This window comes from Poeciliopsis prolifica, unplaced genomic scaffold, assembly GCF_027474105.1.
Source record: "Poeciliopsis prolifica strain line A6 unplaced genomic scaffold, Auburn_PproV2 SCAFFOLD018, whole genome shotgun sequence".
In the NCBI taxonomy this organism is placed as follows: Eukaryota; Metazoa; Chordata; class Actinopteri; order Cyprinodontiformes; family Poeciliidae; genus Poeciliopsis; species Poeciliopsis prolifica.
Genome location: NW_026562393.1, coordinates 4,546,689 through 4,570,821, shown reverse-complemented (window position 1 = coordinate 4,570,821; position 24,133 = coordinate 4,546,689). Strand labels below are relative to the sequence as shown.

Below are 24,133 nucleotides of genomic sequence, written 5' to 3'. Positions count from 1 at the left end.
GTCTGGGAAGTTTTGGTGGGGGGTGTGGCATGGTGACAGGAATGAGAAACCCACGATTCTCCAATATTTTATCATCCAGATACCAAAAATTAGCAGTTTGTGAAAATTAATCAAGTGCAGAAAAAGATCAAATGAATCAACTTGTTTCCAAAGTTGCACAATATTTAATATAGGAAGTCAAGCTGCCAGTAGAACCCCAAGAACCACACTAACTATTGTATATATCAGGAAGCAGGCTTTTTAGCACAATGTTGCTCAACACAAATTTAGTTTCATAGCAATTGTTCTTAGTTTGTGCATCATCTGTGATAATACATGATTCACATTTCAGTGCTTTGATATTTGTGAAGGCATAAAAACCCCATCAGTCAATACCAACATATTTCCATTGCATCATCCCGGTTTAAAGTTCTTCTAAAAAAGTGCAAAGACAAGGGGCAAAGAATGTCCCTTTTGCCAATATGAAACATTTATCTTCCAGACCGTTGCCAGGTGCCGGCTTGCTGAAAAAGTTAACAGTGCTTCACATAAGCTGCTTAGAAGCATAAAGCTGCAAAAACCCGTTTCACAAGTTTGCAACCTTCCACCAGCATGTATGTTCAGCAGTCAGCTGAAAGCCAAACCACTACACCAGTTATTTATCACCATCCCTTTTATGATCAGAAACGTAGGTTTAGTTTGTAATTTATCACATTTACTTTAAACATAGGGGGCTACTCTGTATTCTTGGTCGAATCTTTATCAAAATGTAAGAAATGTTAAAACTCAAATTCAGCAGCAGGAATAAATGTATAATCTCAGACGATGGTGTACTTTGAGATAAATTTCTAAACACTGTGATTTACTGCCAGTTAAAGTCTGAAAGATGCATACATCTGCACCTTCTCCTAAGGAATATCAACTTTTAAATGCAAATATTTACTGAACAAGTCTAACAAAAACACCAGTGGGAAAATTTTGAAAACATTTACAACTCAACACCTTGTCAGCATAATCATGGATATATTTACCATAAAGTAAAAAAAAACCACACACACAAAGTAACTTTTTTCCCCATTTTTATTACAATTATCTGTACATCTTGGATTTACTTCAGCTCCTTGACAGCCAGACCTGTAAAAGAAAAAAAAAGAAAGGTTAGAAAATATTTAGATCATGTCAACAAGGCAGCTACTTTCTGCAGTAGAAAATTTGATTTTGTTTGTCCGAATAAAATAAGGTTCTGCTCGGGTTTTTGATGAATACTTAACTGGGATTTCAACTAAGCATTAAAAAATATAATCTTTTAAAAATCTGATTAAGCCAACAAACTTGTTTACACGTTGGGGAGAAATCTTCCATGTACTTTCTTTCTTCAAGCAAGACCTTGGTATAATTTGAATTGAATTGTAGACATCAAATCCCTTCAAGATGATGATTTTTTTTTTACAAAAATAAACACATTAAATTGTTTAATTTTTGTTTGTCGTAAGCACAGTAAGAAGCTGCAAGAAACTTGCATTTTCATAGATTTATTTTTAATCCACATATTGTGCACTCTTAAACCCACTATTTAGTGGTTTGGTAAAAGTAAAGACTTTCAAATTCATCAAACTGCAAAGAATCTTCCAGTCTTCTTACATAAATCATGCTTTTGTACTAGTGGATGTCAAAAACATTACAGCTCACTAAATCCAGGCATTCCTCTGTAATTGAAAACATTGCATGCATCGCTACCACAGCAATGACTGATTCTTGATGTATGGTTCTGTTTAAAACCCAATAATAAAATCAATGTCAAAGTTTTGGCATTTTTGGAACGTCAAAAGGACGGCAATAAATAATTGAAAATAAAAATACTATTTTTACTACAAAAATGGTTTTCCTTAAATAATTAATGATGTTAGTCCCAGAGGTTAATCAGAACTGCTTTCATTCTGAAAACTTTGGTTATTTTGGTTTGGCTTTGGGTCGGTTTCAAATGACAGGGTTTCACAAAATTATATTGCAACACATCAACTGCACGAGTTACCCCAATTGAATTTGTCACTTGTTTTATGACACAAACCCACCAACTCAAGATAAAGCATTTGTAGTGAAAAAGCTTGTCCACAACACATTAACTTGATTTAATCAGGTACAAATTGTGCTGCACTTACTTTGGGTTATTTTCCTGCCCAGTGAACATAATGAGTTTTTCCATTATACCACCTACATTGAATTTTTGTTTGTGTTCGGAAACTCATTACTTAGTTGAGTATTAAGAGACATTTGTAAGAAAGCAGATATGTTTATTTCTAGAATTGTTTCTCAACAAGCTGGTGGGGGGAAAACATTTGACTGAACATGTCCTCTTTAAAGAAATCAGTTACGTTCTCCAAAGCTCCCCACATATCTCTGACAAATGTGCAACACTGTCAGAGTTAATTTTTTTATTCTAACTGGGATTTCTTTGTGAGAAGACAAGGACTTGCTGCCAAATACCTTCATTATTACTGACCTGGGGGAAGGGACTGTTTGAGCTTCTCTGCCTTCTCCTTATCTGTGATGACCAGTGTGTACAGGTATCTGCTGCAGCGCACCTTGAACTTTACGTTGTCCTTGTTCTTCTTGATCTTTACGGCTGAGAGGCACAAATGGAAATATTTTTCAATCAGTTTTAGTTGCAAAAAGGTTTTGTGAATTTCATATTCAAGGCTTCAATCCTTAGTCCTTTGCCAGTTTCATTACATACAACTGGCACTAAGCAAAAGGTGAAACATTTGGAGTGTTTTAGAAATAAATACCTGAAAATTGTTATTATAAAATGGAAAAACCACAGATCCAAATATCAGTTTTGGCCCCAAATCTTAACGAGTCGGTTATATATATACAGCCAAAATAAATTAATTTTTTTTCAGCATCACATACAAATCAGCAAGAGAATGCAAACTTGTGCAGCCAAGTTGCTAATCACAAATTTCACTCAGCACTTTTACATTTGAGCCTTTTCAAACATTCATGTACTGACAACCAGATCAAAAGGCAACATGAGGCTTCTACAGAACTATCAAAACCACTGAAACCTCTTTAAATGCACATCAATGATGAACAAACTGGTAATGAATTGTGTGAAGAAAAGAAAAGCCCTTTCTTCAATAAAACGAAAGCTGTTTTTGCGATGCTGCAGAAAGAGGCATTTTTAGTGACAGAATGACAAGGCTGCTGACCTGATCAAAATAATCAATTTCATTCACTTGCTAATCTATTTGGGTTGGAGTAAATTTCTGTGTAGTCAGTCTCTTGATTCAGTGAAGAGGCCGTATTAGTGATGAATTATGTTTTTACAAATAAAAGCAGCAGAAATAGGGAATATATTGCCTTGAAACAACAGTACATTTAGCTTCCAGTCATGCAATCCGAAAATTAGGACATAGAACTATTCCAAAGTTTTGTCAGACAAAAACACGGTGACAATAAGCAAGAAGATATACTGCATGTTGCTGGAAGTGTGAACTTACACTTGGCATCCTTCCTCCTGGCTGTCAGCAGAAAATCTTTGATTTCTTCAATCTTGCGAGGCTACAAACAAATGGTACCAATAAATTAGCAACAACAAAACAAAAAAGGAAGCACAGATGAGAACTGATTGAGTTCATTTGTAAGTGGACCGGTGGAACTGGAGTTTTTGTTAAAATCCAAAACCCAGCACTTGGTCCATCCTTTATTCTTGCAAGTTTGTGAAATGCATCACTGACACTTCAGCCTGTGATGTTTGGACTTCTTGCTGGGTTCAAATAGCACCTTTAACCGATGTTTCAAGCTTTGGCCAGACCTCTAGGTTTTAGCTCCTAAATAACTACTATAATTAACATTACTACTAACCGCTTAAATGGGCTAAAACGTCACTAAAATGTTGCACGGCCCTTTGGTGGATCCTAGAGCTACGCCTCGCTAATGCTAACTTCCAATGCTAATGTTATATACGCCGAAGTAATTTTCTCACCAAACGAAAATTTAAGCATTCAAAGAACCCACAGATGGTAAATACATAGCTAACAACCTTATAAGCAAAGCTATTTATGCGTTTAAATAAGATAAACGTCCTCACCATGTTGCCGTGTGAGCGGACTGAAGGCTGTGAAAGGAAAGATAAATCCAACAATCAGATTACAGAGAAAAATAGCCTTAAAAATAAAATGCGTACAGCACGATTACAATAAAAGGCTATATAATTCAATTCCGCAAGTTAGAAATTTGAGGATATGCTTGAAAAAGAGGATGGATAAAGATTTATTCGGTAAATTTGTCCGTGTATGAACGTGAAACTCACTCAATCAGCCAGTAGGGGATGAAAAGGGGCGGGACTTCCGGTTCAACAAACTTTTATATCTTTCTACGGCAAGCGCCGGACACCAAAAATGATAAATAGCGAACTAACAATTACGATGTCTCGTTTTCGTTCAAAAATAAAACGCAGTTTTATTTTTACCCACAATGACTACCACGGCACAGCGAAGTACAGCATTTGTGTTAAACATTTTATTTATTTATTTAGTCAAAAAAATTGAATGCCTAAAATTGGGTAAGACTGTTTTAAAATGAAAAGGTGAAGAGTTGATATATTCAGTTATTAAACTACTGCAATTCCATTTATTGATCTTTTAACAAGGCCCTCCTCATACAGCAATCATCTGGAAGTTTCTTGTATATGTAAAGAATTTGTTTCATAAGGTCATTATGAAAAAGGTTTTGTTTCTTTATTCTTCATTTCATCCATTGCTTTTCAATTCTCTGAACAGAAATATAGGACATAGCCTAGCAAAAATATTTTGGTTACATTAAAATCTAAATATTCTTTATTAATCTCAAAGACAAATTATATAATGGATGTTTTTATTGCCATTTTTGTGACAGATAAACATAAACAAATGCAGAATTTTGAGGTGTAACGAATGTGGTTCTACCTTTCAAATATGTTCATTTTTTTCAGAAATTAACATCTGACAAGTAAGACATCCATTTGATTTAACTTGCCTTCATACTGTAAAAAAATCCAGTAGACCAGAGTGTCTTTAGAAGTAAGTCATGCTGGTAAATAGAGTCTATCTATGCACTTATGTGTTCAGAATTCAAGGCTTAAATTTAACATCAAGAACAAATTTATAAAACACATTCCAGGCTGTCAATATATAACTAGCAGTAAAACTTAAAGTGCATCTCTCGATTCAACTGTTTCATGAAAACATTAGAATTTTTTTTATTATTATTTAGAAGATGATGACGAGGCAGACTAGGCCAAGGTTCAGTTGACAAACATAGTCTCACCTTTGACTCTTAAATGTCTTCAAACACAGAAACATTTGGTCAAAAATACCAATGTATTGGTTGATTTTTTTTTCCCCTTCTAGTTTCTATAAAAGCAGCAAGGATGTAGATAGTTTTGTCCCCACACAGTATTTCCTCTCTCTTTAATAAAAAAATGGAAGTTGCTGAAGTTCAATTTGAAATAGTTTGGAATTTGATAAATATCAAATTATTTGTGAAATGTTTTGCATACTTAAAATCCCCCCAAAAATGACACAGGATGTACTTTCTTTCAATAGGTGTTTAAATAGTCTTTCCAGACTAATCTTGCAGTAGCAAGAGAACCACAACAGCACTAAAGTTTGCAGCGAAGTCATCATCAAGATTAAAAAATGACTGAATGTGTACATGAAAGGTTTTTCTGTGATTTATAATCTGAATTGTATTTTTTAAGATAAAGATGAACATCAAATCTGTTTTTGGAAAGAAAGAGAGAGAAAAAAATCCAATATATACCTCCTACACTGAGCACATTGTCACAGTCTTGTTGACTTATGAGTTCAATTACACCTTCCGGTTCACATAGATAAATCTAAATGCTGCTCCATTAAAAAGCCTTTGGGTATATACATTTTCACTCTATGGGTACTCTCATTTATTATCTCCAAAAATTGAAAGGAAAAAGTGCACTTCTCGAGCAGTATAGTGTAGTTAATGAGCCAGTTCTGCGAAATTGTCTGGTAAGCTCAATGGCGCTAAATTTATTATATTGTGTCGTGTTTAGGGGGATGTTTGGCTTTGTAAATTTTGTGCACATAGATTTTATTTTAGAGGATTTTTGTGGCTCAGAAAAAAGCAATATAATAAAGAGACCCATTGTTGTTTTTCTGTGTTCTGTTTTTTTTTCAGTTAGTTTTTTATAATGTTTAACACTCAAAGTACACGAAATTTAAGAAACATGTCTGATATCATTTAGGCCCAGCTAGACTCATCCCAGGTGTTCTAATTATTGGATATTTAGTGCCTATCTGTCAATGCTCACAGACCAAACCTCTCTGTGCTTCTCCTCCTGGACATGTTTTGCTCAAGATTTTAAAATTTCACAAGTTTCATGTCAATCAAGGCTGAAGTTGAGGCAGTCTTTCACATTCACTTTGTGCAGTGAATCCCAACTACCTTACAACATATTAGTATACAGAGCATTTCTCATTTCAGTGTCATAACTTGTCAGTTAAATGAGTCTGGAGAATGTTTTTAGATGGACAGATGGATCAAAATTTTAGGAATTATATTAACTGAGAGGACTCACAGAAAAAGGTTTGAAAGGGAAGGAATGCCTGTAATGTGGATCGATGCTACATCATGAGCTCTTTTCTGTAATAATTACAGGTAAATCGGGACACTGCTTGGTGTAGGTACAGCAAATGCCCCATATATAGAGGCTTGTCCTCAATGCAGCTGTCCTCCAACTATTCCAACGTCAATAGTTTTAATTGTATAAATAGTGCTAAACATCTGTGACGGTCTGGCAACCTGAACCCCGCCTCCTGTTGACTGCTGGAGTTTGGCTCCAGCTGGATAGATGAATGATATTCAGTGTACAATGTATTTTCAATCATAAAGTATGTATTGTGATCAGAGGAAAATTATTAAAAGTATCACTTACATTATTTATTTATGTATGTTTCCTTTATTTCCTTCTATTGGGACTTGCATTATGCACATTTGTTGAAGCCCTGCCTGACCTGAAATGTTAGTTTTGTTGCAGTTCTTATTTTCCTACGGTAGAGGGCAGCAAAATGCCGCCAATTTGGTGACTCATTCTCACTTGTAACGTTGGGAGACGCTGTGTGCAAAGAAATCAGATCTTTCGGTGTCCATTATCCGTTGTGAAAACTGGGTGTTTGCAGAGCTGATTTTTTTTTTCTTCCCGGTGCTGACAGGAATGCCTTGGATTTTGCATATTGTCATAAATATCAATAACCATTAAAAAATTTAGCACCAGACTTTGTCAAAGTCACTCAGACAACTAAAGATTTACAAAGGAATGTACATTCATTCTATTTTAAGTGAAATTCCCTACTAAAGTAAAGTTTCTGTTGCCTGCTAACAAGAGAGCTGGATTCAATGAGCGCTGCCCCAGGCAGCGTTGATTCATTTATGCAGCTTCAGAGTGTTGGTAAATTCATACAGCACCAAAATATAATTTGAGGTCTTCTTTTTTTTTGGGAACACACCTGGTGTTAAAAAAGTTTCCTAAAACCATAATTTCCTTTTTCGTGTGAAATAAGTAATTGGAATAAAAATGCATTTCCTCGGGCTGAAGGATGATCGCACTCTGTAGCTGTGCTTGGGCTTATTAAAAAGGCATACAAGGAACAAAAATCATGTTAACTTGGGGATCCTTTTTGAGTTTTATTGGACGCATGAAGTGAAGTCGATGGAATTTCATCAACTTCCCCACAGAAGTTGTAGGTGCTGATACATAATTTCTGCCTTTAGGCTTGCAAAGGTGAGAACAGCCACAACCCATTTGAGATCTAGTGATTAATTTAGGAGCTGGCCCAATTATTAATCATCGTTTTATCCATTGTATGGGTGAGAATTGGTCAAAGATCACTTAAAGCACTTTGTATTGCCTTGTTGCTGAAAATGTACTATATAAATAAAATTACCTTTACTTTACCTTTGAAATGTCTTACCTTTCCATCTTTATTAAATGTGTTTTTACCATCAAGAGTTCTTTTTAAAATCCACATTAAACATGAATTAGTGGAAACAGAGAATATGAGTTGGTGTTTTATTCATTTAAGGCATATAGAAAAGTTGTTACTGCAGAAAGCCTCTTACTGTGATAATAAGCAATAAAATTAATGTGAAATTAATGTAAATGAAGCTATGTCTGAGTTTCATTAGAAAAGCCATAGGAGGGTACTTCAAAACCCTCTCTGCTGCGTTGCTTACCCTTATCTCTCCCTGATTATTGAGCAGATTGATCAGTCAAATATTGATTCCTTTTTCAGCTGCCTTATCAGAGGCAAACCTCAAGTACACGTGTGGATGAGAGGAGATTATTAGAAAGACTGCGAGTTTACACTGACTGAATGTCAATTGCGAATGTACTTGGATTTGTCAGTGTGACCAAGTAAACTGTTGAGGAAATTTACTGTGAGGTTCTCGTTTATCACATTCAAAGACTTGTGCAGAGCTGCAAACTGCTTGTCCGGGAAATCAGAGGTGTTTTTTGTCACAACTCCCCCACTGGTCAGACCTGCTCAATCAGAAAACAAGGACACTGAAAGGAGAAAAATTGAGGAGAAAGAAGATCTTTCTACACATGAAAATGATGCCTTTAGAACATTCTACCTCTGTGGCAGAGATTTGTGGCGTAACTGTGATTAGTGATGCACAATGCATTGCTGCATTGTGCTTTTGTTGTCTGACAACAAAATCTAATTGTATTTTGTTGGCATACAATGACAATAAATGCCTATTTTTATATTTATCTAGTTGGCTTTAATGGACCGCATTAGGAGGATTTCAGTTCGGAAAAATGAAGAGAAACTGTTACGGGAGAGTAAAGCTAACTTATTCTGAGCAGAGCCTATGTCTGTTCCCTTTATCACTTCATTTTTGTCTCTCTTACAAAGCAGCCACCATACATATACATAAATATGTCTCATGCAATTTTGTCTTAAAATAATGAAAAGTGAAAATGTAAATAATGGAACATAATTGAATTTAAACTGCTTGAATCAGTCCCTGCTCTAAATAGTCTCCTCCTAAATAAAGATGTCTACCTGATTCCCCAAACCAAGATTGCTCTGAGTGCTACTTACTGCAGGGTGGATACTCAGTACTCATTAAAGCTCCAGACTCTATGACACCTGTTATATACTGACCATGCTGTCATTTGTTCTACTTGTTGTCCCCAGGTGTTTCTTTCACCTTTCCCACCAATCTCAGCCTAAAGGCTTCTGGACAGGACCATCCGTCCCATATTCTGACTTTGTGACAGTTAATCTCTGTGCTGTAGAATGAAGATCTACTGAAGGCTTCAGAGCAGCAACAGAGGATTTCATAAGAGTCAAAAAGTTAAGAAAGAAAGACTTTTTGGAGTACAGGAAAGATAATTTCATGAATAATTTTTTTTTAGTGCGTCTTAATAATGCGATTAATGAAAAACCCTCATTTTGAGATGTTGCTACAAAATGAGACAGCAAACAAATACAAAAATGTATAATTTAATTTTGTGTTTCTTAAACCAAGTAACCCTATCACTACAGAAGTATTATTTTGTAAATCTACTCTTTTAAAAGGACAAAAGATGAGAAGAAAACAACAAAGAAGTTATAAAATACCCCCAAAAGGGAAGCGGACATTTTTAGGCCTATATTCTTTTGTTTTTAAGTTTGTTAAAGTTTTGTATTTTGTAAAAAAGTTTAGTTTTTGTTAATAAAATACAACAACTATAACAAAAACCCAGAATGACATGCTAAATAAGTTAAAATTTATTTAAACATTGCCTTTCAAAATAAGAAGTTGAATTGGTTAACAAATAGTATATCATATTATCCAACTATATTTATAAAAAAGGCAGAATTTATTGCAGTAGAAAAGAAAATGGTACAAATTTTGCAATAAATTTTAGTACATTAATAACAATCTGGTCCACCTCTTACTTAGAGTAACTCTTCCATTAGGGGGTTCAGTTCTTATTTAAGTCTGTCTCTCAACAGTAAATCATTTTAGTTTATCATGTCCTCTGGATAGCTATACTGAAAACATTGTGTTGACTTCTGTTCATTTTACAAACTGCATTTACGTCTAAGCCTGGAGATTGGGCCCCATAAGGAGCAGAGTGCCATCACAAAGTAGTGTTTGTTAGAAAAAGGGGCCTTACAAGGTGAGAAATGTTAACACACACACATATACACTTGGCAGTAAGCGGTGGCAATGCCAGCATGTCTGATGTCTCTCATCCCCTCGACCTTATTGCTCTTGCCTGAATTGCTTGGTACACACAGTGTAGGCCTTGGCGAGCAGCAGGTCCTGATAAGCCAGTTATTATTTCCTGGCCTCTGTTTGCTCAGTGTGGGCCATGTGCATGTACTCATCTCTTCTTACAAATTCAACCCACAGGTAGAGTCATTAAGACCATAATTTCACCTAATTGGAGACTGATCTTACATTTGCAGCCTAAAACAATTGTTCAGCTTTTCTTTGGATGTGCGGTTGTGGAAAGTGCTAATGAAGAGTCAGGGTTTCACCTGCCTTACATAGAAATTAAGTAACGTATTAGCTTGGAGAAACATTTTTTGTTTTGGGAAAAAAAAACACCCAAGTAATTGATGAGAAGAATTTTATAAGATAATAAGCAGCCACCAATTCTGTGTTGGTCATCTATGCTCTTCAATTTTAGCTTCAGATGTTTAGGGCACAAAAACGGCACACAGAGAGAGGGTGCTCAGTGTTTTGCAAACTGCCATAAAGAAGCTAACGGTGGAGCATATCTTCTGATTTTGAAATTGCTAGCAGACCGCAGGCAGCAGATTATCAGCTTAATTTTCATTTTAGTTGTTTTTCTTCCCGCTTGCCTGTATAAGAATGCATTGATATCTGAATGTATCAATAACATTCAGGTCAGATAAGAGCGACCGAGTTGATCAAATTCAGATCACATTTGAAAAGATCAGATATCAGATATCCAGGTGACCTGGGTCACATCAAAAGAAAATCTGATCTGTGTTCAGACTCTCATAAAAAGATCAGGTATAGGTGAAGTCAAAAAACAGAATTGGGTCACTTCGAGCTGCAGTGTGAACATAGCCTAAACAACCATTTGATCAGGTGGAGAATGCTGTTCCTGCCAGACTGATCAACACAACTATTTTGGCAGATGTGTGGCAAATGCTTGTTGAAGGGGCACCTGTTGGTTGGATTAATTCAAATTTAATTCACCAGTACATTTTAGTCACCATCTCCAAATAAGAGAGAGTAGTTAACAAAAAGTTTGGCTTTTTTATTCTCAAACTCATCCAGTTTATATCTACTCATCCAGTTGATGTGCTGTACCTTCCATTCTGAACAGAAGGTCACAATCAGGAGCTATTCAAGATCAAAAGTTTATTTGATTTAACAACTGTCAAATAAGCTTTGAGGAAGCCTGAATAATTAAGTGGGTAAGGGCATTATAGCTGGAATATGTAATTATAAATGTACTGATTCTTTCCTGTAGGAGTTTAATGAAGAGAAATATCCAACGAAAACTTCCTTGGTAACCATTAAATGACAAAGAAAATATTCTACTGTCAATATATGTGACAAAAGAACTGTGATTATGTTGTGAGAATAAGGAAAAACACTCAGGACTAAGAAGAAGGCTTTAAGAAGTTTATTCATTCTCAAGCTGTTCAGACAGTAGACGGCTGGAATGTGTATGGTTTCTCTGCAACTTGCTAAGTGAAAAAGTAAGTTTGTCTATAATAAGGAGGAAGCCTAATGTACACATACATTAATATATGTATATATACATTAGCATGTACATTAGGTTTTTGTACATGCTAATGTACAAAACCCTAATTCTACAATACATTGTAGAATTGTTTCAATTTTTAATTGTTCCATGTTTTTTTCTTTTTTTCAGGGGATAGAGAGTTAGGGGGACAGACAGTCAAATAGAACCAATTCTATTAGCCTAATAAGGAATATCCCATGTCTGCATGATGTCTATATCTTACTCACTGCTTTTATTACCATTGGCTCATTAGCTCTTCTAATGGATGTACCTTCCAGCTGTTCTTTGCTGCTGGTAATTAGATGATGATCTGTACCCCCAAAAAATATTCACATGAATTCTGAGGGCAAGTTATTACAGAATGAGATAAGGCCATCTTCAAACACGCTGTTTAAACTATAAAATAGCTAGAGGGCACTTTGGGAAGATGGGGCTCAAAATCTATGTTCAAATGCCAAAATCACTTCAGCAGCACGGTTCCTTTTGTGCCTCTATTACCATTGCTTACTGCTTATTGGTATTTTGAAATCTCTCACTTTCCACCTACTCCTGTTGCATCTCTGAATATTCATTGAATCTCTCCACCGCCATATTGATATTGCGAGTTGAGATATTTATAATCTGAAAATGGGTCTATTTATCCGTTCTGCAACTGTGCTGCACTGACTGTGGGCATGTAAACACATTTCTTTTTTGGTGAAACATCTGAAAAAGGGAGTCTAAAAATATACCACTACAGTAATTTCTGACACCCTCATTTGTGCATATTTCTTGCATTTATAACCAGCCTGATTATAAGTACAAAAAAAAATCACCATTTCTTTTTCTTGTATATGTATTAAACAGTGAATACATACCACTCGTAAGAAATTACATAATTTTCTCCACTAACCCAGATAAGGTGCAAACACCAGGTGTTGATAATGTCATCTGCTCCAGAGATAATTTATTAGAAAAACCCTCAGATATATTTACATCTTATAATATTTTGATGTGCTCTCGCTGCATGAAACATTCTCCATGTTGATGCAATTAATCTCTCCCACTATGCACTTCAGTAAGTAATATTTCTCATCCTACTAGTTATTAAACTCTAACTGATATTCCACTATTGAAAATGTTTACATTTCATCACATTTCAGTGTTCAAATTTTATGTAATAAATATTTCAAAAGGGTATTTTGCGTCAGACTCACTCCAGTAGAATTTAACTGGGGGGCAATGGCTTACTTTAGGGGAGGGTGGGACAGTAAATGGGCTTTTAATTTAATATAAATATTTAAGCAAACATTTAACATTTAGTCAATACACAAAAAAAGTCATAATGACATACTTTGAATAAAATGTTTCTGAAAAATACAATAAAATGGTTGCAAAAAATTTAATCTAATGTTTCCAATCTCTGAAGTATATTTCTTTAAATGCAAAACTGGGATCAGAACAAAAAGTAAAATTGTAATGTGAGAGGAAATTTGTGAGGTAAAATAGAGCAATGGCTAAAAGTGTGTTGCCTATTTCTTCAAATTCTGGGATACTACCATTTACTTAGAAGTCATTGAATGAAAATGCTGTACCAAAAACTGAAGGCAGAGTCTAACTACACCAAAAGCATTCTACAGTCAAATATGAGGTCATTCTTCCCACAGCTGAAGCTAGGTCCAAGCAATGATGCCAGACACAGCAGCTAATCTACAGCACAATAGCCAAAAAAGAAAAGAATCAAGCTGTTTTAACTGGCCATTCAAAATCCAAACCTGATCGAAGTATTGTGGGGGGCCATTGAGTGAGCTCTACAAAAGCAGAATACTGCAACAGTCAATGAACAATAATAAGATCAGAGGACAAAATTTCAATGATTCAATTCATCCCTTTATTGTGTAGTTCCACAAACAAGTCAATCTCGACATACAAATAATGAAGTTAACTGAATAAATCACCTCAATGAGCAAACTAAAGATTTTAGTACAGCATTTTCTTTGAACAAATTCTCATCATTTCAGCTGACCACCACAGAAATAAATAAATAAATAAATAAATAAATAAATAAATAAATAAATAAATAAATAAATATTCAGTTCCTTAAAAACTGTGCTGTGAAATCCAGTTTTGTGCACCTGGAAATCACAAATTTAAAACCTAGAGTTAAATTTCAGTCAGTGAATTCCCCGAAGGTCATGGACACATTAAAACCTTTTGCAGGACCTTCTTTAAAGTGCAAAACAGTGATAACAATAATTTTGTCCTGGGGAGGAGTGGAGCTGTGTAAAAATAGCTGCTCGGGTAGAGATCAAAGAGAATTTTAATGAAAAGAAATATTAAGGGTCTCTGAGGGAAAATTAGGTCATTTCATACCAACATGTTTCATGGAATCTGATAGTAAAAAGAAGCCCCAAATATTGCTTTTAATTTTAAGTGCTTCAGCTCTTAAAAGAAAAATAATTACTAATGTCTTCTTGATGTTTAAGTTCACAGAAAATATAATTTATTATGACAGTGATGCTGAGAAATTGTTTTATCCATTAAAGGAAGATATTTTTTCTTCAGCAAGAACTTAAATATTCTAACAAGACTGTTCTTAAACATGAACATGAGCATTACATTCTGCCACTCTGACTCATATGGATAAATTTGAATTGATGGTTGGAGCTGCAGCCTGTACCTGTGATTAGTCCAGGCGTGAGACCCTGATTGGACATCATTTGTCAGTCGGTGGCAAAGAAGCCAGTTAATGATTCGCCGATACCCATTCAGCGCTACACAGTGGCTATGAATTTAGCCGAAATTTAACAATTTGTTTTCTCACATGATAATCAAACGTATTTATACGGTATATTCCACCAAAACCCTTCTGCCAACTTTTCTTTTTGTGCCAACACCTTTTTTTATTTTTATTAGATTTCATATACATATATATGTAGACTTTATGTTGGGCTGGAGAAGTGGCACATTTCGTAGCCTGGAAGTCCTGGGTTTGAATCCCGGCCCATCGTCTTTTTGCATGGATTTTAGATGTTCTCCCTGTGCATATATAGGTTATTTCCGGGTAGAACAATTTCAGACATCTGGGTCTTAATGTCATTATATCATCCAGTTTTATAGGAAAAAAAGCTTCCATGAATGCTGCTAGTCATTTTGAAAACTAAGCATCTTAATAGCTTAGTTTGAAGAGGCTCTTTATACTTCTTTATAATCAATGTTCTGAAGTTAAGAACCCCACTGGGTATCTTGAAATAGTTTAAGATCAATGTCAATATACTTGGAAATCATACATATTTATGCTTCACCATAATAAAGGTACAAGTAGATAAAAACAATACAGTGACGAATAATGTGGTTTGTTTCGTTTCTACACATTTGATTGACTTAGAGGCCATGCTTTTACACTGAGCCTGCAAAATTGTGAAATGAAAATATGTTTTATTTTTCTTTATTGTGTGCATGGGCCAATCTCAGCTAGCTTACATTTGACTCAAGAATATATTGATTTACATAAGAGTTTAAATAGCGATAAGATACCCAGATCCTGCAAACTTCAGTAAATTTATAATTTAGCCCATTTTACAGATAATCACAAAGTTCTTAATAAAGAAAGCCTTAATAGCATATCAAGAAAACTTTAGATCAAAGCATATTAAAAAAAGACAAAAAGATACATTATAGTGGAATCTCCTTCACAACAATCCCCAACCATCACCCATCCACTATTGTTGATGTTTGGTGGGAGAGGTTGTTTCCACTGCAGAATATTCTTTCTCACTGCTAAATAATGGACTTAATTTTTGGGTTGAGGTGGCCGTATAAATTACTTTGTGAAAGTAATTGCTTTTCTCGTTCTAAGTTTCCATTGTGATAGCACACAGAACACAATTTAGATCAGGAAACTGTAAGCAGCTGTTTATCAATAATTTATTTGCATTAATTTAGCAGTAATTGGCAACTGCTGTCCTTCTTATATCCTAAGGAAGCAGCAGTCAGTGGGTTTTCCACTGACTGCAGTGGGACGTCTGGAAGCCTCTTTCCCTGGAGTAGTTGTGTTGCACAAAAAGAACAACAACTTAATCATAGTGCAATAGAAACCAAAAAAGGTTGGACAGATGCTATAAAACTGTTTATACCATTCACCCACACCCTTTGAGCCGAACTCACCCTTTAAAGGCACTGGGGCAAGAGCAAGCCTGCTGGATGAATTATGGATGATCTTACAGGGCAAACACTGGGCCATAAAGCTGGTAGACCTGTGTAACATTGCTTACTCCATAAAAATTCACTTCCTGAACTAATTCCAGATTGTCCTTCATGAGCCAAACTTAAGGCCACAGTCTTCACAGTGTGTTGAAGTTGAGTTTAAAAAGTCTTCTTGGAATTTTGCTATGTTTACTTTTATCCTCATTCCCAGGGTACTTAGCAAAGGTTCTCTGTAAAAGTCAACAGAATTAAAAAATGTGCAGGAGAAGTTGTGTAACATGTTAGAAGTTATTTGTATTGTCATCCACATTTTGTTTGTCTCGACCCATTAACAATATAATATGAAATACAATAAAGTGATGCAAAGTGAGCTGTTTAATTTCTTTGCAAAAACCCGAAATGCTAGTTGAATAGTTCATTTCAACAGCATTCACAACCTTTACTTGTTCTTTTTTTCAAGTTAAATCTTGGAAAAGATTTAACTTGTCACCCTTTGAAATGCATCCAGGCACTGTGTTGCCATCAGCAAACTTGTCAACAAGGTCCTTTGTAAACCCCATGAAACAGCACAATTAGTACTGGGATTAAACACAGGTAAGCTGTCTTTATTAATAAGATGACATCTGAAGATATTTGGTGCCACTGTATTTTACTTAAGGGTGTCAGAGTAAGGATGCCCTTATATGATTTTCTTTGCTCTTTATAGTTATGCACTATTTTGTTTTGTCCCATCGCCTTAAAGCTCAGGTGCTGGATAGTCATTGTGTATTTGGAATTATAAATGGGACTTTACTTTTTGGAGACTTCCACTCAGGTTCTTGCCTGCCTTCAGCTCACAGTCTATTTCTCCTGCTTCTTTTTTGTTCATTTTTATCATAAAATTGAACAAAATGATGGTATATGCTATAAAAAGCTGCTGCAATTTTTAACTAGCATCATGACTTTCAGTTCTTCCAGCATTTTATATTTTATGCCAATGTCATTTTGTTGCTATTTCATAAAGTGTGACATAAGCGTGAAGTAAATCAACTTTTAAGTGGTGAAAACAATGAATTTCCCCAACCTGTTGACAAAGAAACAATAACACAGTGCATTACAAGTAAAAAGAGAGTGGGCGCCACGGTGAATCTAGTGATTTTCAAGGTGATTAAAAAGCCATTAGTGGAATGACTCTCTCAGGAAATTCACAAGATTCTCATTCAACACCCAGTTTGGAACCAGGAGAGACTGTAGGGGGAAAAAAAGATTAAAAAATGACTGTTATCAGATGAAGATATTATAACAAATTGCCCAAGTGGGAATGCTCTCCCACAATCTCCTGACTATGAACTCAATCACTATCATTGGGAAAGATAGGCTTTCATTTCTTCTGGCATTTTCTCATCAAATAATGGGATCCTTACAAGTGCTTCATTTTTTGACAGGGATTAAAAATCACTAATTAAGTCATATGTCATCTGTCAGTGTCTACGACTGTGGCGTTAAACAAATATGATGGAGAAAACCAGCTGGTGGAGAATTTCCAAGAGGGTGAATGACCATTCTTTTATAAGCATATTTTTGAAGAAGAAGAAAACAAAAGAATTCTCACTGTGCAGAAACTATTACCAAACTCTGGGATCCCATTATTTTGGTGATACTGAGGAGTGCTCGCTGAGCTGCGCACAGAGTCTGACTTTCTAATGTATATTTGTACTCTACATTGACCACAAACTCAGCTTCCATTTTAAATTATAATCATGATGTAAATCTATTTTCTTTCATGGCTTATTGGCTCCCATCATTCATTCCATACTCCATTATTTTAAAGAAGATTGCCTCTTTGTATTTGATGATAGGACCTCACCAGCCAATTTGTCCACCGGATTCAACAAAGGAATGTGAAGTTAGCCTGCAAAGATCGAGTGATTTTCTTTCTCTAACTAAAAATATTGCTGGTTGCACAACTGACAAAGTCTTTAATTTGTTTCTCTGTTTAGAAATACTTTCACAATGGTGTCAAAATTACCCATGCACTTTGAACATTGCCTGGCAATGCTTTGCCTCATGGATTCAAATTTTGTGTTGCAGTAATAATCAATGTTCTGTTTAGAACTAAATGGCTGCTGCTGAAACAAAGTTGCACTTCTACTTTTCAGACAACAGTCTTGATATATTACCCAGGATTTGATTTTGTTTAAATGTTTTTCCCCTTAAAAGGACTTGGTCACCTACTGTAACCTTAGATTCTGTTTTTATGACGTGCCCAGACCACTTCCATAATATTTATGTTGTGATAATATCTTCTTATTCATGTCAATAAGAAAAACAAACAAAACATCTACAAGAATGTACAATGCACAACAGAGATAAACACAGTGATGTGGTTCAGCTGAAAAAGTAAAAAGTCTTCCTCTAATCTTGTGCTGCATGGCCATACCTTTGTCACTGTCAAAATCTATTTTCAACAATGAACTTTTTTCCCCCTACAAATACCTCTTTTTCCCAAACAGTGAGTGTCTTTTGTGAGCTGCCAGAGCTTTTCAGCTGGAGAAACTGTGACAAATGAAGTTCCTTAATGATTTCTATCATGTATTTTTGCCACGCTTATGTCACTGAACTGCTCTGAACATAAATTACTTGATAGTCAGATCAGCTTTGAGGACCTCACAGTACAATATGCAACTGTTGCCTCTTATCTTGTTGGACCGTGTTGAAAATGATGCAGGGACAGTTGCAACACTTGTGTGCTATGAACATTTCAATGATCTTCTTATGGCCTCTACAGGATATAACTAAAACTGATACTTCAACCAGTGTTTCACAAGCCTGGTCTAGACGACACAATGTCCTGCTGTGCTGACATTTGACTGCATTAGCTAAGCCATAGTTTTAATTCAGTTCAATTTGATTCAATTCAATACAGTTTAATTCAACTGAATTCAAATCAATAACTTCACTTGAATGGCAATTTAAGTACATTGATGTAGCACAAAAATAAACACAATCACTGAAAACATAACAATTAATGTGCATGAAAAAACATAAAAGGAAAGAACAAACACACAATTGCCATGTATTGAACCAGTAATTTCATTAAGGAAAATCACGCATATGCACATATGTACATAGCATCTGTACATATACATATACATATATAAAGTAGTAAAAGTAAAAATTTAATCAGACATAAATTGCACTTGCCAGTTCTTCTACATCTCATTAAAGAGGAACATTTTCTGTTTAACTTTAATTCATTCCTTGGTTTCTCTGGAGAAAGTTGAAGATGACATTCATCACATCCCACCACCAAAGCGTGAGATTTCATATGAGGGTCACATTTCGGCTGTGGTGCAATTAGTTGTCTTAATGTTGCTGAAAGTTATATCAAATTTGGGGCTGATTTAATAGAGAAAGTATCACCCAGCAACTGGTTAATGTGAAGACCTCCATGAAAAAAAAAAGGACCTTTGGCTATTTGCTGATGTAAATCATAAAATGCTAAAAAGAAAAGGCACCCTCAGTGGCTTTAGAGAAGCAACTATTGGTCCTCATCAGTCTGGGAAAGATAATAGGGTAATTTTCCAATAATTTGAAGCCCATCATTATGTAAAGAGAGATAAATATTAAAAATGTAGGAAAACATTTTAAAAAGTTGCCAGGCATGGATGTTCCAGAAAATTCACCCTAAGGTCAGAGCATAAAGTTTTCAGAGAAACTACAAATAATTCAAGAGCTTCATCCGGGGCCTGGTCAAAGGTTAAAGTTCATGACAGGGCAATAAGATAGATTTAATAAACATGTGAAAATGTTGAAGAAGAAAGTTGTTTCTCTCCTAAAACAAAATGTAACTTAGGTTTCATCTGAATGAACTACAGCAATTCAATTTAGTTTCATTACACAGCACCATTTCACAAGAGCTGTCATCTAAACATATTTTACAGGACAAACAGATCCAATTTATGTGCTAAACATATAACTAGGACAATCCAAAAAAAAGGTTAAATCTGAATGCATTCTAATTTGAACTTAATGCATTTAATATATATATAAAACCAAAGCAAAAATATTAGCTATATTATGTTCACTATCATTCTCTGATTAAAAAGGAAAAAAATCAAAAGCATAGTTGCGGAAGGATGACGATTTGGACTTGGATTGGATCCACAGCACCTGAACTTCAGTAATATAGTCGAGTACAGACTCCTCTGTATAGTAATGTATCCCAGAGTCAACTATGAAGCCACTGATAGGAGGGCAGAGCTGTAGAGCAAGTACATTTATGAAAGCAATAAAGTAGAAGAGAAAAGTGGGCTACAGTTTTCATTTTGTTGTGGAGGAGAGAGATGAAGTCGCACATAAATGGTTAGAGAGGATTATTGGTATTAAAGGTGATTCTATTAGCTACTGAAAATGGTGTGCACTTAATTTCTCCTATGAACATATTGAGACACATTAAGTTAGCAAATAATTTTGAAGGACCAGCTCACTAATACTGTGAAAATGTGCTTTTATCAAAACCTAAACATTTTAATCCATTTTTATGCATTTGATCACTCTCTAAACACAATTGATTGTCAAAATGTAATTGTGGAAGACATTTGGTCACTGCTAAAAGCTTTGTGGACTACTGGAAATTACATATAGGAAAAGTAATGAAAAAACAGCCGAGAATTCAACAAGGCTCAGAAGAAGGGGACTGTATTAATGTAATAAACTAAATGAAAACTTTTGGATTTCAGAAAATCCTTTTATCTTTCTATTTGACTAACTCAACATGCTCAGATTTTAAACCCTGTTTCTTCACTGCTGGCACGTTTTAGGCTGTCATTCTGACACACGCGTGCAACGACTCTCCTTGGCTGTTAACAGTGAATTCAGGTGTTTACTCCAGCATGCAATCAGCTGTCTGATTTGACGCTGAGTCTCCATGATCTTGTCAACAGCCACACATATGACAAGTCACATCAAATGCACACGAATGCACAGACTCATTCGCATGCGTACACACGTATCACACAGAGAAGGATCCCGGTTGTAAAGCTGGTGGGTGCCGTTGGTGGGATAGATTGGTTCGCCATCAAGTCTTGTCACTGCTGTCATCTTAATTTCGGGCTTTGGAAAAACCACAAATTAAACTCGCAAAGCCCTACAACAACACCGGTACCCTTTTCTGTTCCATGCTCATCCGAATGGAAAATGAAACAAATCTCAAACATGTTTTTTTTACAGTTTTTTCATCCCTGCTCATGGTTCTTTAGGGAACATGATCTACAAGACAAAAAAAAAAACGTAGTCATTATCTCACTTTTACAAATGCTTCCCACTTACTTAATCAAGCATTCCGCTAAAGCCCACGAGGGCCATAGGCCTGGTAAGCCTCTTATTTAAATTGCCATCTTATCAGACAAAATATCGCCCAGACATGATTTAAAAAGAAGAGCAAGTGGTAATGAGTTTGGGTCAAGTGAAGTGTCTTTAAATTAGGCCCACCAGCATACAGCATCGTCTTTTTTTCAGTTTCATTGTTTCAATGTTTTCAGGATTCCCTAATGTAGGCGACAGCTGTCAGAAACAATCCTCTGTAACACGTTAAGAGCACAGGCGCCACTGTGGAAAATTCAAAATGAATTAATGCAGTTTAATCAAAAGTTTAATTGCATTTTACTTGGGGCAGATTGGGTGGAGGAACGTCTGCTCAAAGTTGGTAAAAAATTGAATATGTGTCACAAATTTTAATCTAATTTAATTTCACAGTAAACACAAGGATCGGCTTTCTCAAACTCCTTTAACACGTCTGTGCTTCATGCTCCCAATGATGCTGAAGATTCATATCTAATCACATCTATTCACCTTTATTCTGTTTACTTTGAAACTGCTGCATGAGGATTTTGTGCATTTCTGCTATCTGTCAGTCTGTCCCTTACCAACACATTCATCGTTCAACCCCTCTCAATGCCTTCTGATTTGGGATATGCTCTAATCTCAAATCACTATCTTCAAAAGGCCATATGCTATGCTTCTCTTTTGGGCCTGCCTACGATTGCCTCCCGGTAAGCACTTTCCAGGGAGCTCTGTGGGGATTGCTTTGTTTGATCTTCCTTACCTGAACGACAATGGAGATGCAGGGAAGGATCCCCCTTGCTCTCTGATCTCTTCCACATGCCGGCAGCACTCTCTGTCTCCAGTGGGCCTGGATGATGCCTTCCGAGAAATACAACCCTTTTTATTGCTGCTCAATTCCAGCCTTTTCAATTCCAATAGTTCAGTGAACCTAATCCAATTGGAACTTTGAGATGTCTGTGGGTACAGCAAAACACATCGAGGGATTCTCACAGGTTGGGCACTGTGGTCTTAAGACAACCTACATCATGATGAAACTCTGGAGTCATGGTTAGTTTTCTTCAGCAGCTCTAGAAGTTTGTTTTGCTTTTAATTAGCTGGTCAAAACCTTTACTGCTTTGCCCACTCTCATACTATATACACTAAGAGTTTTCAGATTTTTATTGGTTCATTTGAAAACTTAATTTAAGTTGAAGAAATAAAGGAGATGAATTCAGTAAGTATTAAAATAATAGTGCACAACACTGACTATATTATGGCTTTTCTGCAAGATATTTGTAGCTTTAAATGATCTCTTTCTGACAGGACTTCAGATTGTTCACACTGTTTTTTTCTTCACCATTTCTGTTATGGCTGTGATTGTATTCTGTTGGAAAGTCCACTGATGACCATTGGCATCAGACTTTTCTTACACTTATGCACGTCCCAGCAATGTACAAGATCTGTTATTCATAGACCACACACTCCTCTTTCTAAGACAGGCATCCAAAAGGTTGAAATGTTTTAAAATTATCACCCAAATTAGGGAACTCATTAGTTTTTATTTTATCAGTTGAGGGAAGATATAGCAATTTGGTTTCAAAAGCAGCTTTTGTTTGGCAGCACAAATGTAAAGGAGCAAATTGGATAATTTTAGCAGAAAAATACAGCAAGATTTTAAATACGAATCATGTAACAAAAAAAAGAAGAGTATTTACAGTTTAGATTTTTTTCAGTAAGATCACAGGGTGACACTAAATGTTAAATAGGATGTAGATGGATGCAAATTTTCAGACAATGATGTAAAACTTTAAAATTGCCTTTTAGAAACAGCAATAACAATCTCAACAATAACTTTTAGTTATAATAAATCAACTGTAAAATAATGGTCCATTTATAGTATTAAGAGGTAAAATGTTTTATTTTCAATTTGATTCTGAAGATACAGACAAGTGTCTAATAGTGTGAGAATGATTCTGCATTGTTCGAAGCTGGATGTCAGTGTTAAAAGCAATCCAGATTGGATTGAAAGGGATTCAGTGTTAATGCATCGTTGATACACTTATAAAAGAGGCTTATTAAGTTTTGAAAAGAAACGCAAGGCCTTATGCTTAAACAGCTGAGCCTCTTATCATCCTGCAGTTTATTTATCTCTTTAAGTCGGATAATGGAGTGCAGTTACTCTTGATGAAGGTGTTAGGATCAGTTATTGACTAACCAAGCTTCTTAACTCTATTATTAATTTCATCTTTATACAAATGTTTTTTGTGTGAACGTAAAACAAGCCAAACAGTAAAATCCGAAGGTATTAAATGTAATTGGAAGGCATCATTTGATTTAGCAGGCATAATATAATAAGATGTAAAACAGTAAGTGTACTCCGAACAAACACTTGCTGTGCAAAACCATAATTTGTGTAGCATAAACATATGATAACCCTTAGTGAGTATGTTTTATTTAATAATAATAATAATAATAATAATAATAATAATAATAATAATACCACTACTACTACTACTACTACTACCACTAATAACAATAATAATAATAATAATAATAATAATAATAATAATAATAATAATAATAATAATAATAATAATAATAATAATAATAATAATAATAATAATAAAAGATTAAAATTGGTGTTAGGGTATAAAGCAGTTTTAAAGTGTTGTCCGCATAATGATGGTAAAGTTTCTTGTAAAATAATTTCCAGGTGCAGCTTCGGTTGATCGATTGCAGACAAGAGAGATGCTGAATGATGCCAGGGACGAGTTCAAGTTCTTCATTGTTGAACAAAAGATCTCCACGAAAGTCAACACCACCACTTCAGTAAGAATAAACTCACCTGAGCTTGTTTGTGCA

At 35.3% G+C, this 24,133-nt stretch overlaps 1 protein-coding gene across 1 annotated transcript; it reads right to left on the bottom strand.

The window, feature by feature from the left end:
- Positions 1–1,041: 1,041 nt before the first annotated feature.
- On the bottom strand, positions 1,042–4,331 carry rpl38 (ribosomal protein L38). Its single transcript, XM_055042419.1, has 5 exons — positions 4,292–4,331; positions 4,070–4,096; positions 3,480–3,540; positions 2,480–2,602; positions 1,042–1,113 (listed from the first exon to the last, which is right to left on the bottom strand). The coding sequence occupies exons 2-5, from the start codon at positions 4,070–4,072 to the stop codon at positions 1,088–1,090; spliced, it is 213 nt and encodes a 70-aa protein (XP_054898394.1). The 5' UTR covers positions 4,073–4,096; positions 4,292–4,331; the 3' UTR covers positions 1,042–1,087.
- Between the last annotated feature and the right edge of the window lie 19,802 nt (positions 4,332–24,133).

What these genes read in the sequence shown, in the direction of transcription:
- rpl38 (XM_055042419.1), bottom strand. An exon ending in CAGGAGGAAGGATGCCAAGT is followed by an intron (nt 2,603 to 3,479) that starts GTAAGTTCACAC and finishes TGTGCCTCTCAG; the next exon opens with CCGTAAAGATCAAGAAGAAC. An exon ending in CAAACAGTCCCTTCCCCCAG is followed by an intron (nt 1,114 to 2,479) that starts GTCAGTAATAAT and finishes TTTCTTTTACAG; the next exon opens with GTCTGGCTGTCAAGGAGCTG.